Source organism: Mustela erminea, chromosome 16, assembly GCF_009829155.1.
Source record: "Mustela erminea isolate mMusErm1 chromosome 16, mMusErm1.Pri, whole genome shotgun sequence".
NCBI lineage: Eukaryota > Metazoa > Chordata > Mammalia > Carnivora > Mustelidae > Mustela > Mustela erminea.
In genome coordinates this window covers 9469704-9487437 of record NC_045629.1, presented here as the reverse complement: position 1 = coordinate 9487437, position 17734 = coordinate 9469704, and the positions used below count along the sequence as shown (strand labels likewise).

At 42.0% G+C, this 17734-nt stretch overlaps 1 protein-coding gene across 6 annotated transcripts in view; it reads right to left on the bottom strand.

The window, feature by feature from the left end:
• LYN (LYN proto-oncogene, Src family tyrosine kinase) overlaps positions 1-17734 on the bottom strand; it is a 119113-nt gene that overhangs the window by 31397 nt on the left and 69982 nt on the right. For all 6 annotated transcript variants that reach the window (XM_032316655.1, XM_032316659.1, XM_032316661.1 and 3 more), the window contains exons 9-10: positions 9996-10178; positions 7887-7963 (exon numbers count right to left, since the gene is read on the bottom strand). In XM_032316655.1, the coding sequence (XP_032172546.1) occupies positions 7887-7963; positions 9996-10178 (260 nt within the window). The remainder of the gene's footprint in view (positions 1-7886; positions 7964-9995; positions 10179-17734) is intronic.

Sequence of the window (17734 nt, the reverse complement as noted above, 5' to 3'; positions counted from 1 at the left end):
GCAGGAGTTCTGGGGGCTGCAGGAGGGGGACAGCAAGGGGTTTCCTAGAAAGGGGTGTCCTCCTGAGGCGAGGGTGAGACCACACAGCGGCACCTGCGGCTCAGCTGCCTTCCAGAGGCCCCTTGCTTGCTGCGGCATCCCGGCCCCTCTGTTCCTGGGGCAGAAACTCAGTCCTGCTTCTGAGCTGCACTGGGGGATCAGAAGTGCAGTTTTCTGGGTGGGAGACAGTGAATCGGGCCTCTGGTTTTGCTGGCCAGAGGCTGTGAAGCTACCACAATGAAACCGGGGAAATGCATTCCAGCTGCCAAACTGACCGCAGAATAAACTCTAAAGACACCAGACCATTCTTAAGTTGGGGAGGGGGGATGACTTTTGATGACACAATTTAAAACAATTTTTATATTTTACGAAACCCCATGAGCAATGTTAACAGTCTTAAGGTCCACATTCCAAGGATAGGGGAAGAAAGTTTTTTTTGTTTTTGTTTTTGTTTTGTTTTGTTTTTTTGGTACAGTACCCTACAAAAGCATTTTTTTAATAAAAAGATCAATCATTTAAAAATCTCTCTTTAAGTAATTTTATTTCCACTTTTTTACCTTCATAGAAAAAAAACATCAGTAGGAACTTACATTTGAAAATAAGGACTATCCAACTGCATTGGATGACAGAAATTGGCTGTTTGTAGAGTGTGGCTGGGGAAGGGCGGGGGAGGACGGAGAGAGAAGGGAGGGAGAGTGACGAGCCAATCACGCTGTGAGAGGAAGCTGCAGAGACAAAGAAAAGGATGCAGAGAACTGGGAGCTGTGGAGGAGAGGCAGGAATAGAGAGGGATGATGAGGCCAGGCGCCTGGCTTCCACCTAAACTGCTATACTCACAGGGTGCAACCAAGTTCCAAGTTCTCCAAGGACTTCCTCTTTGCAAAATCCAATGGACGTTCCCTCCCTCCCCCCTTACAGGGCTGTCTCCCAGGACGATGGTCCTGCTGTCCCCGGCTGGACTCTGCTGTCTCCCAGGGGCTCTGCTCCCTTCACCCATTCTCCCTGAAGTCATCAAATCCCCACTGAAAGGATGGTCTCCAGCTCCGTTCCACCCTCCAGCTCCCGGCTACAGCAAGCGCCATGAGGACATGTGTGTAGTGGGTGTGGAGGCACAAATACATCTTTCTAGAGTCAGTCAGAAAATACTTAACTGTGCCTCCTATGTAACTCAAGAGAGGACAGTATTTCCAGTCTCTCTCAGCTCTGTGCCCCCTCTCCCATTCTTACCGCACACCCCATTTGCATCCCCTCACGCCCCCTTTCTGTCCTTGTGCATCAAATTCCCTCAAAGACGCCTCCCTGCATCCAACCACTTCCAGGCTAGCAGGGCCAACCCTGGCATTTAGGGTCACCTCCTCCAGGAAGCCTACCTCTTCCTGTGACCTTGTCCCAGAATGGGTTCCATTCTGCTGCACGTGCTCTGAAAGCAGCCTGCGGCGCCCATCCCAGAAAGCCCTGACCTATTCTTTGTGCAGTGATCTGCCAGGCTGCTCTCTCTAGATGCTCATGGGTGAAAAAGGGGGAGGTGTCCCAAGAGGGTGAGGGGAACATGCGGAAAGCAAGCCAAGGGCTTCCGACAAAGATCAACTGGAATTCACACTCTGCGGCTCCTTTCAAAGTGCTCCCATCTCCATTTTTAAATTGTGAGCAGCTGGCAATAAACTCTGCCCTCTTCTAAACTACTTCAATTTAATTCTGGCCTTTCAGGCTTCTGCAATGAGTCCCTAAAGAGGAAATTATTCTGTGACTTATAGTAGCACTGCCCAGAAATTGCCACTCCTGGACAAAATATTTGAGCTAAGAGGAAGATCTGGCATGCAGACTAGAAGGACCATTTACATTAGCTTAACGCTTGTCACTGCTGCTAGAAAGTCTTCCAATCAAAATTGAAACAAGAGGGGCACCTGGGTGGCTCAGTGGGTTAAAGCCTCTGCCTTCGGTTCAGGTCATGATCCCAGGGTCCTGGGATCGAGCCCCACATCGGGCTCTCTGCTCAGCAGGGAGCCTGCTTCCTCCTCTCTCTGTGCCTGCCTCTCTGCCTGCTTGTGATATCTGTCAAATAAATAAATAAAATCTTAAAAAAAAAATTGAAACGAGTAACGCTGTCTGCCTTCTTTGCTATTTTGAACAACCAGTCATATAGTTCCTCCATGTAAACCCACCAAACATCCCCACCCCCACCTAGCAAAGTGGGGAAAAAAGAGAGTTCTCGTTTTATACTATTTTTAAATGGCAGTTTCCCATTCTTTCAACTTTTTCAGAAGGAAACTGCATACGGTCCAGTTTTGCAATTCTCACAGGACCTCTGGTTTCATTTGCCCACTTTGCAAGTTTTCTTTTTTTTTTTCCCCCAAAGATTCTTATTTATTTGATACACAGAGAGAGAGAGAGAGAGAGAGAGAGCGTGCGCACAAACGGGAGCAGCAGGCAGAGGGAGAACAGACTTCCCGCTGAGCAGGGAATCTGATTCAGGGCTCATCCCAGGACTGGGATCATGACCTGAGACGAAGGCAGACACTTAAGTGACTAAGCCACCCCGGTGTCCCTTTGCAAGTTTTCATAGTCAAAGTTCAAGTCTCAGACATAAAACTCACAATGAAAAACAGATACAGAGCATTTGCAGGCCCCAGAGTACTACATCCCTGTGATACATTCATCGTCCTTTAGGTACAGCCATGTCAAAATCTTACATCAGTGTCATCTGAACACACCCCAAAAATCATTCATTTCACTTTGGGTGATGATTCACACAGATAGTCTCCGTAGATTTTCTTCGTCGTGGAATTTTAGAGTTGGAGCATCAGGCTGTGGGAGACCCAACCTGTGCCTCTCATTTTAGAGATGAGGGCCGGGCCTATGAAATGACTGCCCCCAGGCAGCAGCAAGTTCCCTCAATGCGGTGTCACGCAGGAGAATCCCAGGATAACAAAGGGAGACCAAATATGGAGTGGAAAGGACATCTGCACGCCCGATGCCAGGCAAACCAAGTCTGTGACCTGAGGCTTTCTCTTGCCCCTGGATCTGATTCATTATCTCTACATAATTTTTCCTCCAGTTTAATTAAAGTAAATGGGATGACACTATCAATGAGGAGTTGATTAATAAAGGTTTGGGAAATAAAGTAGTTGCTTCCTTATATTTCATGGGGGGGAGAGGGGGTGAAGGGTAGCCATGCGCTGCAGAATGAGAACCTATCTTTTAGGTTCTTTATGAAGAGGGAAGATGAGCAGACACATTACCTGATGGTATTGGCAAATGCTCTACAAACTTCTGCGGCAAATTCCCTCCAGATGCTCATTTACCACTAACAGACGGGTGGGTCCCAAACCAGAGTTAATGCAAGGGATTCCAGTCTAGTCTTGTTTTCTCAGTCAGCAGACATTATAATGAGCAGGTACTTAAGAAGCTCTGGTGGCGAGTGGCCTTCCTTCTCAAAAAGGTTGAGATTTACACAGACAGAGATTTCCAACCTTCCTCAGTTTACCAAATTCCAACTTAAAATGTGTGTTAAATGTAATGTAGGAGAAAATATAGTTGAGCATAATTACTATGTGAAAGAAAGATCTATGTTTGGCAATAGAGATTTTTGGGGGGTGGGGAAGGAGCTAGATATCCTTAATTCTGGCAAGCAAAACCCATCAAGGGGTAAAAATGCGCTATCAGCACGGTGTCAGGTACAAAACGATCCTAGAAGCAACTCCAACCTTGGAATACAAGTGTGAAACAGTGCAGAGGAAAGAACAAGTTATCTGAAGTCAGAAGACCCAGGACTGAGTACAGCAATTCCAGCCACTAGCTCGGTAAGCTTAGACAAACCCAAGGTCACCTCCTCATTTGTAAAATGCAGTAAATAAAGACGTGAATGCTTTCAAAGTAGTCGGGTTCAAATTAGATAAGGGACTGAGAAGTGCTTTATCAACTGGAAGGAGCTAAAGAAAGGGTACTTGTTATCACGATTGTAATAAACGCGGACTTTTCTGTTTCTCCTGCAGTTTTACTCACACACAATTGTCCATTGCATTTCTGGTAACTCTTGGCCTTCAGTGATGTTGCCCCCGAAGAGCAAGAAAACGTTTTGGTTCACTTGGCAGGAATTACAAGATGATTTCTTTGACCATCCATCTTGCAACTGTGAATTTCCCCCTTCTGTCCCCTCAGTTGTACAAATCTATGATTCCACTTCCACTTCCCTTGAAGGGAATTCCCGCAGATTTCAACCCCTGGCCTTTACAAGTTCATTTTTCTTCTCCTGCAGGAGGCAAAGGCTAGCAGGGAATGAGGCGGTCTCTCTGCTCTCAAAGTATCAGATTTCCTCCACAAAGGGGTGATTTTCCGATTTTAGCACAAAGAGCACAATATCGCTTCATCTCACACCAGAGGGAAAGGACTGGTAAAACTACTTTAGTTGGGATTTCTTCATCTCCACTAAATGCCCAGGAAGGTAGTGAGCTGAGAGACAGGGTGCACAGAGTGAATTACACTTGGGCTCAGAAGAGCTTTTTAGGACTCATCCTGAGACAGGAAGTGATGAAATCAGCTCTCACATGAACTGAGAGGCTGTCATGTGCACTCACCCACTTCCTGTCTCGACTGGTGTAAGAGGAGGTTGGTGAGGGGAAAGCAGAGCTTGGGGAAGTAGGTTGTGGGGAGAGGGAAGAAGAAGCTGATGAGAGGCTGTGGGAAAAGTCCCAGCGCTGTCCCTTACCCCAGTTCCCTCAGCCTTCTGGGGCTGAGATAAGTAAGCTGGTTTCTTTCTACTCTCCACCCCTTATTGTGCAAAGCAGCTAAGTTGAATTATATCCTCTTGTGCTACTGAAAATACTAACAGAAGAAAATACAAACTACAGCCTGCTTGTTTTTTAGTTTAGAGTTCAAGTGTGAACGTTTATGAATCTTCTGCTTTACCCTAAGTCCACTCCGAAGAGTCAAGCGGAGGAAGGTATAGAAAGGACGGATGATTCCAGTAGGCGGGATCCAGGTTTCCTCTGTCTCCCTGGGCCAACGTTATTAATAATTATTATTCTCATCTCATCCATTAGGGAGAAGTGATAGAGTTAACGGAGAGATAATTTCAGAGGAATGTTGGTAGTACTATCCCAAAGGGAACAGACAGGATCACAGTGGAAATGCGTACCGAGTATAGTCAACAGGAAGCCGATGTGTAAGGTACATGATTTCAGGCCTGTAGGCCTTACTCATTCTTGCCAAGGTTCAGGCCCTCTTCTCGTGGTATCAATATCATAACAAGAAAAGCCACAAGCAGATGGTAAGCAAAATGAAGCAGATGGTAAGCAAAGGTGGGGCAACATGGGGTCTCAGGAAGTCCACCTTGAGGGAAGGATTAGGGAAGAGTCAGGGTGAGTTTTGCACCATGAACAAAGATGGACTCAAAAGGAAATTCTATTTGGTTGCAAAAAAAATTTTTGAATTTTGTGAAGAACCACGTGCTTAGTGACATCCTGGGTGATGCTGACTGGCTGACCATCCCACTGTCACTTCACCCCCCCATGCACTTTGGATGTCCCACCAGTTCTACCCAGTGGCCACTGCTGGGAAAGAGACCCTGGCAGGGAAACAAGAGCTTATCCAGCAGGAGCTGGATTTGGAACACTGGTTTGGTGGCAGCATTGATTATCCCAGGCCCCTCCCATTACTGCCAGAGATGTGTGCTCAGCCCCACCACAACTGACAGAGGAGTCAACTGAAGCCACCTGGAACCTACGATTTGAAAGTCATGGTCAATGCCAGGCTCTGGGATAATCTTCCTGGCAAACTACAAAGTTTTAGAAAGAAACTTTTTTCCCCAACTCACTTGTAAGTTAGACAAAGTTACCTTTTTTAGCACAGTAGTAAAGTAGAAAGTTAAAGAATAGATACAGAGGCCCCAAATTGGACCTTAAAAACTTGGACTATGTCAAGATAAGGCTTTATGAGGTAAGCCACCCAAAATCAAATAAAAAATACCCATGTGACAAATTAAAGTCCTTCTCCAGGTATGGTACACACCCTGATGGGCATAACTTCCATATAACCGTACACCCTATACAACCCTATAGAATTGAGGGCACACACAGATCCGACCCTCCGCCGCACTTGAGCTAGGACCACTCAGGCCTCCAGGCCACATGGCCCACTTTTCCATATTCCTATCAACTCCTTCCCTTTCTGAGAAGTGGATACAACCAACCTTCACTACATTCCTCAAGTGTCTCATCCATGCGGGATACCTAACTTGCCGCCCCAATCGAGGGCCTTCTTGATCAATGTCAAGTGTGACAATTTCTGCTTTCTCCATTTCTGACCCCCTATCTACATAGGCTCTAGAGCTGCATCCATCCAAGTAATCATCCTCTTACCATAGAACAGTGGTTTTCAAACTATGGTCTTGGAAACTTTGGAGTCTATAGATCTTCTCAGGGGCCAGTGTAGAGAGTCTGAGTAAAGTCAGGGCTGTTGGACTCTTTCCCTTCCCCCAGTTCTACCATAGCAATCTTGCTTCCTTCCACATTAGAGGTTGGGATTCCAGACCACCTTTGAATTTCTTACTCAGATAAGGAACCTCTGAAAGCTTGCCAGATTTGAGTAGATGAGCTGGGGGCCGAGCTGGGGGACTTCATCACACACCTTTACCAGAATGATAAAGGTGGGGACTGTCATCCCCAAGATTCCCTCAGCTTCCACCAAGAGGCTCTGAAGCGCTCGTGTGCATGCTACTCTGTGATCAGATTAGACCCCCAACAACATCTCCTAAAAACAGGAATTACCATTCCAATATTTGATGTGTGAATAAACGGACTTCCTAAGTGGTTATGGCTATTGAGTCAGAGCCACGAGCCACGACACACGCCAGTTTTCGGACATTGATCCCCAACTCAGCCCACGATACGCTACTGTAGAACATGGGTTCTGATCCTCTCTTTCTTGAAGTACTTTACCGCGTACTAATTCTTTCCTTTGAGCTCATCTTCCCAAGAAGGCCTTATCAATTTCCCAAATTAAAGAGGGTCTGAGGGAAGAAATAGAGTAAGAAATGAAGATCATAAAGGCAACCCTTTCCAAAAGGAACTTCTGGAAATCTCTTGGGCCACTTCAGGCTTTATGGCACATGGCCTTCCCAACATGAACTGCCCATGGCCAGTATCGAGAAACAAAACAAGCAAATTACTGAAAATGACTATCAGATACAATTAGACTATTAATATTCAGTAGCTGGCATCATTCAAACGTACATTTCCTTGACACACCAGGTAAATTGCTGGGTTTCTGGGTAACTTCCCTCTGCCCTTAAATGCGCTCCAGGAAATGTATGGTTCCAAATGAAACAAACTTGCAACTTCTAGGCTAGGACTAGAAATATTATAAATGAATATTTCTTAGAACCCAAAAGATGTATCCAGCAAGAAGAATAAGGAAAAGAATATAGTTCCTCTGTTTTCAAGAATACTAAGGACTTAAAAGCACCTGTACCTTAGGTTAGTAACTTACTACTGCGTGCTCATCACTTAGAATGTGCTGTGCTCAGACCGCTTGGGACTGCGTCTCCAGAAAGCAGCAACAAGTGACCCCTTCCCTCGCACTGTCTCTCTAGCTGGTGCAGGTGTGAACATAAGAGGCTGCCTTGTTTTAGGAAAGGTGACACCCAAGCCAGAGCCAGACACACGCACACACATGTGCCTTCAGTGTGAAACACCCATCATTCTCTCCAAGGAAGTGCACTTGGCAAGGCCTTTTTCTGGGAACCACTACTAGGAAACAGCCAGCACAAATGCCTTCTCCCTGGAACATCGTGACTCGGAAGCGGGGAGTCTCCGCAAACTTACATGCACCCTGGATTTTTAATACTTCACCTGGGCAGAGAAGTCAATTAGCTTGGGAAGCAGCACCTTGCCCCCTTCGTCACTCTTCAGGAAATCCAGCAAACTGCCTGTTGGTAGGGGAGGGACCAGTGAGTGTAGTTCAAACACACAAGACCAAAAGCCGAACAAAAGTCAAAAGGATCATGACTATTAGTGAGGGAGCGCACACAATGATTGCCTTTGCGATTCTGTATGGCCATAGTGCCTTTTCCAGAAGTTGGTCAAATCCAGGCCCCTCTAACCTGTTACCTTCAACCTGATGTGAAATGTAGCATGTGGGCCAGGTAAGAAAGGGTGACGGGGGTGGGGGGACAGTGTTTCTCTAGCTCTGTATTTCAGGGCACTTTGCACCTGCCACCACAATCCACCTAGAGCCGCTGTCTGATCTTCAGAGCTGCCCAGAGACAGAAACCAGCAGGTCCTCCCAAGGGGCCTGCCTGGAGCAGCACTGGGTGAGGCTCTCTCCTATCCGTGTCCAGCCTAAGCACAGAAGCCAGCGCCTGTGACAGGGGCTCAATGAGTAGCTGGTGAACATACTGTACTTTGTACCTAAAAGAAAGTGTGTCGATAAACCCTCCTACTTCCTACGGCTTCATCGCTAAAACAAGCCCTGCTTTTTCTCCTAGAACTTAAAGTGTCAACCTTGGACAAGCTGCTTACGCCTTTGTGCCTGTAAAGAGGGCATGTCCTACCAGCTATTGTCAGAGGTCTTGTGGGGACAGATCTAAAAAGCACGTGCCATGGTGCCTGGCGAGTGGTTAAGTACTCAGTAAATGTTCTGCTACTTCATCCTCAACACAGAACAGTGGCACTTAGCTCTGAGACTGCTAAGAAGATTATGGGAGATCACTCAAGGAACACATCAAGAACACTCTGGTATACAGTAAGTACTCAGTAGAGGCTAAGTGATGTTATGAGGAGAAATTCATATTTACATTTATGATTCAAATACTTCCAGCCGCTTAATTCAACAAGTACTTACTGAACCACAAAGTTCAGTTTCTAGGTTATGGTAACCTAAGCCACAGGGGTAGTTTTTTTGTTTGTTTTTAAACATCTTCCTTTTTTTTGGAAGGACTCTCAGTGACTGATACTCTGAAATATTTACATATATTAAATAAGAAAATGTTATATTCATCTTTCTAATCTACTCAGTGGAGACATCACAGTATGATCTCCATGATGCAGGATTCTTAATTTGGTACTATTGTTTTTTTTTTTCCCCCCCCTTTCTTCCTTCATTCCTTCTAAAGAATTTTAAAGAACCATTTGGTAGTTTGGTAGTATGTCTACCTGATCTAGAGGAAGAAGGGTAGTAACTCACACCCTGTTATCTGAAGGTAATATCAGCCAGAGAAAACATGGTTGCTGGACACCTCTTGGTTAGTGATTCTGATTACAGAGGAATATAACCTCCAACAGTTTCAAAAATGTTCCCATTTTAAAGTGACACCCTGAACACATAGATAATATTAGAGAGGAAAATGAATGCATTTTAGGATCCTGAGAACTCCCACTTTAAAGACATAACAAAAATATTCTTATTTGAGATACATATTTTTTTGACAAATATTTATTAGGGGGCTTCTACATTTTGCGTGCGATTCTTATGGCTAATATGACTAAGAAGACAAACGCAGAGAATATAGAAAGATCATGTATTATTTCTATAATATAGATAACACTCAACAATATTTCTGGTGAGGTGGTTTATGAAAATGCTTTGTTTCCCCATGGGTTCTGATTTTTCACTAGTGGGCATGCTGTTTTGGAATTAAAATTATTGGAATATTCTGTGAACATTTAAACTTTTTACTTTGGGACACCGGAGTGGCTAGGTCCGTTAAGCATCTGCTTTTGGCTCCGGTCAGGATCCCAGGGTCCTGGGATTGAGGCCCACATGGGGCTCTCTGCTTAGTGGGGAGTCTGCTTCTTCCTCTACTCCTCCCCTCACCCCCTGTTTGTGATCTCTCTCTCTCTCTCAAATAAATAAAGAAAAAAATAAAAGAAAAAATTTAAAGAAAAAATAAAGAAAAATAAACGTTTTACTTTTGGAGCCTGAAGCCTTTCAAAAGCCCTGGGTTAGGGGGATGCACTCACCCTTGGCCATATACTCGGTGATGATGTAGATAGGCTCTTCTCTGGTAACCACGGCATAGAGCCTCACGAGCTTGTCATGCTGAAGGGTTTTCATGAGGTTGGCTTCCTCCAGGAATGCTTGCACAGACATAGTGCCTGGTTTCAGGGTTTTCACAGCCACTTTGGTACTATTGTTATAGTAACCTAGCAAGACAGCAGAAGAGAGAGCATGTTTGATCCAACTGAAAACCAAAAAGTTCATGCAGGGTTAAAAGAGAAAAAAAACTGACACAAAACTCTAGACAGTGTTAACATGAGGGGAGGCCAAGTCAAGGGTGTATGAGAATTCTCTGTACCATCTTTACAAAAAATCCAAAATTATTGCAAAATCAACAAGGTTTCATAAAGTATTATTTTGGAAAAATAAAACCCCACAAGCTTCTGTATGCAACCCATCATGGGGACAAAGATTTTCCTCTAATGAATAAAATGTTCTTTATCCAAGAACAACAACAACAAAAAAATGCATAGCACAGCTGTCTTACACACACACACACACTGACAGGTCTGGAAGAAAACACTAAAATATGCCAAGTGCCAGCCATCTCCAATGGCACAATTAGAGTGACTTCATTTGTGTTCATGATACTTTTAACTACCAAATTTTCTACATTGAATATGTATTATTTTTGTAATCAGGGAAAAAAAGGTTTGCATTTTAAGAAATTATATATACTAACTTTGAAGTATAATATACTAGAGTTAAATAAGCGCTTCCTCAAGCTTCCCAAGAGAACTGGACTTGGGTGACTCTCCATGAAGAAAGGCTTCTGTATCAAAATGTCTGGGACCTACCACTTGCCACCCCCTCCCATGCCCAGGAGCAGAGAGTCCTGCAGTAAAGAAACCTGTTAGGCCTGGCTAACCTCAGCACTTTCCACACCTTCTTGATCACAGGACACACTGTCATGTACCTTTTCACACCCTGCGAAATGCACTTTGGGAAATACTAACTCCTTCATATAGTTTCCCCAAGGTCCCTTTTTCTGGAACCTGCCCCCAGTGGTGTGCTTAATTCTGAACCTCATTTTCTCCTCGGACCCCTCTTCTCAGTGGTTTGACAAAGCAGAAATAGAGATAATCACATTCCCCTTTCCTTTCCTCTCTTTCTGTACTTGTCTTAGAAGTGCAAGAAAAAGGTGAGGGGGAGTGGCAGCAGATTCCCTGCGGGTTGTTCTACCCCTATTACAGTTTTTGTTTTGTTTAACTTGCGCTATGAAATGGTGATGTCTAGGGTCTAGTGTCTGGTCTCTTCGTTAGATCATATAACTATCTGAGTCTGTACAGAACACACAATGACTGGAAGCATGCTCAATAAAACATCAACAGTGATGAGGATCTCTGGGTGGCAGAAATTGGAGTGACTTTTACTTTCTTTTGTTCTGTCCCATTTTGATTCATTTTGTGAATGAGTATGTATCTTTCTTTACAAAGGGAATTTTTTTTAAAGGAAATTATGTCTCTATTTCCACACTTCCGAATGTGTCAGAAAAAGTATTAGTTTACAGCTAACAGTTGACCATACTTACTAACTTTTCTTCTGATCATTGATACTTATTACTCTGTTAAAACTTTTCCCTTGATATTTTACTTTGATTTGTATTTAACAGTCGCTTATAGTGTTGTACAGGAAAATGAAAAAATGTAATATGCGAAGTAAAGTAAGTATTAGAATTATGGATAGGCCAGTAATAGAAAGCTGACAAAATAGAAAACTGTACTAGGTTATTTTCAAAAGCCACAACCTATAAAAAATAATGGAATCATGAATCTATTAAATTGATTTTCCATTTAAATGCATAATTACACACAATATGATCTTTCTTACAGATCTTAAGTGTAAATTTAGAGTAAATGCCACCAATAAAAGTCCTTTAACATTGCATTTGAACCAAGAAAAGTCATTATCTCAAAACTACAGTAAGATTCACCTCACACTTGTCAGAATGGCTAAAATAAAAAAGAAAAAACATCAAGCGTTGGCCAGGATGTGGGGAAAAGGGAACCCTATTGCACAGTTGGTGGGAATGCAAACTGGTGTAGCCACTGTGGAAAATGGTATGGGGGTTCCTCAAAAAAAAAATAAATAAATATGAAACTACCCCATGATCCAGGAATCGCACTATTGGGTATCTACCCCTAAAACATAAAAACACTAATTCAAAGGGAAACATGCACCCCTATGTCCATAGTAGCATTATTTAAACAGCCAAACAATGGAAGCAGGCCAAGTGTTCATTGATAGATAAAAGATATGAGATATCTTATTTATACACACACACACACACACACACACACACACACACGCACAATGGGATACTATACAGTCATAAAAAAGAATGCAATCTTGCCATCTGCAACAACATGGATGGAGCTAGAGGGTATAATGCTAACTGAAATAAGTCAGAGAGAGAAAATAGCATATGATTTCACTCATATGTGGAATTAAGGAAACAAAACAAACAAGCAAAGAAAAAAAAAAAGAGAGAGAGACAAACCAAGAAATAGACTCTTAACTGTTGAGAACAAACTGGGGGTTACCAGAGGGGGGAGGGATGGTGGGAAGGGTGAAATAGGTGATGGGGATTAAGAGCACACTCATCATAAAAAAATTAAAAATTAAAAAAATTAAAATAAAAAATATTCATTATAAATTTGTGTAAAGGTTTATACACAGGTATTCAGTTACAGGAATAAATCTAATAAATAAATTTAGGAAGTAAGAGGATACAAAGTTAATAAACAGAAATCTGTTGTATCTCTATATACTATTAGTAAAGTAGCAGGAGGAGTAGTTAAGGAAACAATCCCACTTATAATTGTACCAAAAAGAATAAAATATCTAAGAATAAATTTAACCAAGGAGGTAAAAGACCTATACTCTGAATACTATAAAACACGGATGAAAGAAATTAAAGATGACATAAACCAACAGAAAGATACACTGTGCTCATGTGCAATTAGAAGAATTAATATTGTTAAAATGAACTTACTATGCAAAGCAATCTACAGATTCAATGTAATCTCAATCAAAATGCCAATAGCATTTTTTTTTAAAGATTTTATTTATTTATTTGACAGAGATCACAAGTAGGCAGAGAGGCAGGCAGAAAGAGAGGGAAGCAGGCTCCCTGCCGAGCAGAGAGCCCGATGTGGGACTCGATCCCAGAACCCTGAGATCATGACCTGAGCCGAAGGCAGCGGCTTGAGCCACTGAGCCACCCAGGCGCCCGCCAATAGCATTTTTTATAGAAGTGGAACAAATAACCTGAAAATTTGTATGGAACCACAAAAGATCCTGAATAGCCAAAGCAATCCTGAGAAAAAACAAAGCTGGAGGCATCACAATCCCAGGTTTCAAGGTATAGCATGAAGTTATAGTAATCAAAACAGTATGGTACTGGCACAAAAACAGACATACACATCAACAGAACAGAATAGAGAGCCCGGAAATAAACTCATACTTGTATGGTCAATTAATCTATGACAAAGAAGGCAAGAATTTATACAATGGAGAAAAGGTAGTTTTTATAATAAATGGAGTTAAGAGAATTGGACAGCTACAGACAAAACAATGAAACTGGAATACTTTCTTATACCATACACAAAAATAAACTCAAAATGGATTAAAGACTTAGATATAAGACCTAAAACTATAAAACTCCTAAAAGAAAATATAGCCAGTCAACACTTGGACATCAGCCTTCACAACATATTTATAAAAATGTCTCCTCAGGAAAGGAAAACAAAAGCAAAACTAATCTACTGGGACTACATCAAAATAAACAGCTTTTACATAGCAAAGGAAACCATCAACAAAATGAAAAGACAACTACTCAATGGGAGAAGATATTTGCAAGTGATATATCCAATAAGGGGTTAATATTCAACTATATAAGAAACTTCTATAGCTCAACACCAGAAAAACCAAATAATCTGATTAAAAATGGGTAGGGGACCTGAACAGACATTTTTTCAAAGACTTACAGACATATGAAAAGATGCTCAACATCACTAATTAACAGGAAAATGCAAATCAAAACTACAGTTAGATCTCACTTCACATTCTGACACCTGTCAGAATGGTTAGTATCAAAAAGACAAGAAACAGTAAGTGTTGGTGAGGATGCGGAGAAAAAGGAACCCTCACGCGCTGTTGGTAGGGATGGAAATTTCTGCAGCCACTGTGGAAAACAGCATGGAGGTTTCTCAAAAAATTAAAAATAGAAATACCGTATGATCCAGCAACTCCACTTTTGGGTATTTACCCAGAGAAAATGAAACGAATTGTAAAAGACAAATGCATGCCTATGTTTCTTACAGAATTATTTACAATAGCCAAGATATGGAAGCAACCTAAGTGTCCATCAGTAGATGAATAGATTAGGAAGTGGTAGACACACGTACACACACACACGTACACACACACAGGAATTTACTCGGCCATAAAAAAGATGAGATCTTGCCATCAGCGACAGCATAAATGGACCTAGAGAGCATTATGCTAAGTGAAATATGTCAGACAAAGAAAGACAAATACTATATGATTTCTCTTAGATGTGGAATCTAAAAAAACAAAACAAATGAACAAACAAACAACAACAAAAAATAGGCTCAACAGAGAACAAACTGATGGTTGCCAGAGGGGAAGGGGGTGTGAGGAAGGAATAAGTGTAGAGAATAAAGAGGTACAACGTCCAGTTATAAAATATGTAAGTCACAGAGATGAAAAGGAGAGAACAGGGAATATTGTCAATAATATTGTAATTACATTACGTGGTGACAGATGGTGACTGCACTTACCAGGGTGAGCAGTGAGTAATACACAGAATGGTCAAATCACTATTTTGTGCATCTAAAAGCAATATAACATTGTGTGCCAACTATCCTCCAATAACAAATACAAGAAATAAATTACATAAAATGCAAAAAAAAAAAGTTTATACATGGATCCTCAGTTACATGATTGTACCAGTGGCAAAACAGCAAGAAAATACATTCTTGACACATGTAAATGACAAAGGACTAGTGTCCAGAATATATAAAGAATTTCTATAAATCAATAAGAAAAATTGGAAAATAGGCAAAGACTTGCACAGACATTTTAAAAAGAAGTCCACTGGGTGATGGACCTTAAGTAGGGCAAGTGATGTAATGGACACTGGGTGTTATGTAAGACTGATGAATCATGAACTCTACCTCTGCAACTAACAATACACTATGTGTTAATTAATTGAATTTAAATTAAAAAAAAAAAAAGAAGTCCCAATGGCTAAGAAACATGTAAAAAGAACTCAATCTTATTAGTAATCAGAGACATACAAACAAAGCCATAGGAAGACACACCACCACCCAGTTATCAACCACTGACCATGTGAGTGCTGGTGAGCACACGACCCTAGCGGGGAAACTGGGACAGCTCCCCAAGGCTGCCTTCATCTGTGCTCTTTTCTGAACATCAGTGAAGTTCAGCTGGTAAGCTTCTATCTTTACCAACATTCCCAGGGGCCCATGACGGATGTTGACAGAGCTGCCTTCTTTCAAGTGCAATTACCTTGAGTAACCACACACACACACACACCCCAAAGGCTGTGCTGACCTGCGGCCCACCTCCTTCTAGATACAATTCTGTTGACCAGGAAATGGCACACTGAGATCTCTTGAACATTTTGCTGGGACAAGCACTTTGGAAACAGAGTTGGCAGTATTTAGGAGAGCGGAAGATTCATACTCCCATGATCCAGCAAAAGAATTCCTGGCCACCCTAGAGAAAACCATGTACCCTTGCACCAGTACGAAAATGTTCCTGGCAGAATTGTTCATAGAGGCTTAAAACTGGGAACACGTTCAGTTCCATCAATAAACAGTGAAATCAATGGATAAGCCACCGTACCATGTACGTACAGATATAACACGGCCCTATAGAGCAATGAAGGTAAATGAACTCTAGCGACACCCCCAAAACATGGATGAATCTCATAAGGATAATGCTGAACACAAGAGGCATGACTAATACAAGAGTCCATTTGGTAGGATTCATTCACATAAAGTTTAAAAACAGGCAAAACTAAACTACATTGTTTGAGGATGCACACTCCCACATACAAAAGTAGCAGAAATGTAAAGAAAAGGAAATTGCCACAAAAGTCAGAATGGCAGCTGCCTTTGGGGGACGGCAAGGTTGGGGTTGGGAAGGGGTAAGTGGGGTCTTTTGGGTGCTGGCAAGTTTCCAGCATGTTATCTCAGTCAGTATCTACCGCACCAGTTTTCCTTTTGTGATTATTTGTGATATTGAGTATTTGTGTTGTATATACTTTCCAGTCTGCTTGTTATATTACACAGCAATAAAAGTGAAAGAAACAAAACTGTTATCTCTCTCTGTCTCTCTCTGTCATCAAACAATGGAATTCACCGAGACTTTTGCATCATATAAAATTATGGGTAAAGGATGAAGGAAAAAATGCGTTCCAAGGGTAGGGGAAAAGTTACCAGGAAACAGCACTGCTGCTAAAGATATTAAAAGTGCTGATAAGGAGTTTGAGATGAACAGTGACTAAAACAGCTGTGTCGAGCGGAGCTCAAGAATGGCAACAACTCCCCTTTACTGGTGTCTTGGGGCTGTGGGATTTAAACAACAGGGCAGGTTTCCAACTCACACTAAAGGTATGATTTTTATTTGGAGCTACGGATTGAGTCGTACTTTACAAAGATATTCTCCAGTAGGGTGTAGGTTCAATTAACCTAGTCATGGAGATTTGGGTTGGCATTACGGATTGCAATTTTTTTTTAAAATCATTTGAAAGTAAAGAATATCTTGAAGAGTGCCACTTTGGCACAGTTGAAGAAAGTTGGGGCGACAATTTGAGAAAACTCTCAAATTTTCAGGGGTGACTAATTTGCTAAAGAGCACCTAAGTACCACAAAATGGAAGCTGGTTTTTAAAAAAGATGCACAGGGTTGATTTTGCAAGTTGGCTGGTGATTAATTTCAATGTAGTTGTTCAAATGACAATATATTAAGCAAAATTCAATTGAAAACAAGTTCCCTTTTTTCTATAAAGTCTCTTCATAGACCAAGTGGTAACAGGAAACATCATCCTTGGCTTCACTGACCAGTCAGTTCCCTTGGAATCCAATAATCCACGGGGGGGAAAACGTGTCACCAAGCCAGATGTCAAGAGGATCACACGAACGAGAGGAAACAGCTTGAGGGAGAAACTCCTTTCTTTTATCCCCACCCCTCCTCCCCCAGAACAGGTCACTTCCTAGTATTTTTCACTGCATTTCAGACCAAAAAGATCTGGACCATAAATGTGACTGGTGGTCTATGAACCTCAAGCTTCACAAAAACATTAATTTACTTGGTTAACAGGAATATCATTTTTAATTTGTTCTTCTTTTTCTATCATTGAGAAAAACTGTCCTGCCCATCTCTTGAGAAAAAAAACAGAGAAATAAAAAGAGAAATAAAAACAAAATTCAGGCAGTTCTAAATGGCAGACTTTGCTATTACACCAGCCCTCACACAGCTGGACTGAGACACACGGACACGCCTAGAAGAGGGGGCATCTTTGACCTCTGATGCATAATATAATGTCACCAATCATTATTCTTTTGGTTTTATTCCCGCTATTCTTCTGCTAAATGCACAACATATTGACGTTATTTCAAGAGCTAAGGAAGAGCTCCCTGACAGCCAAA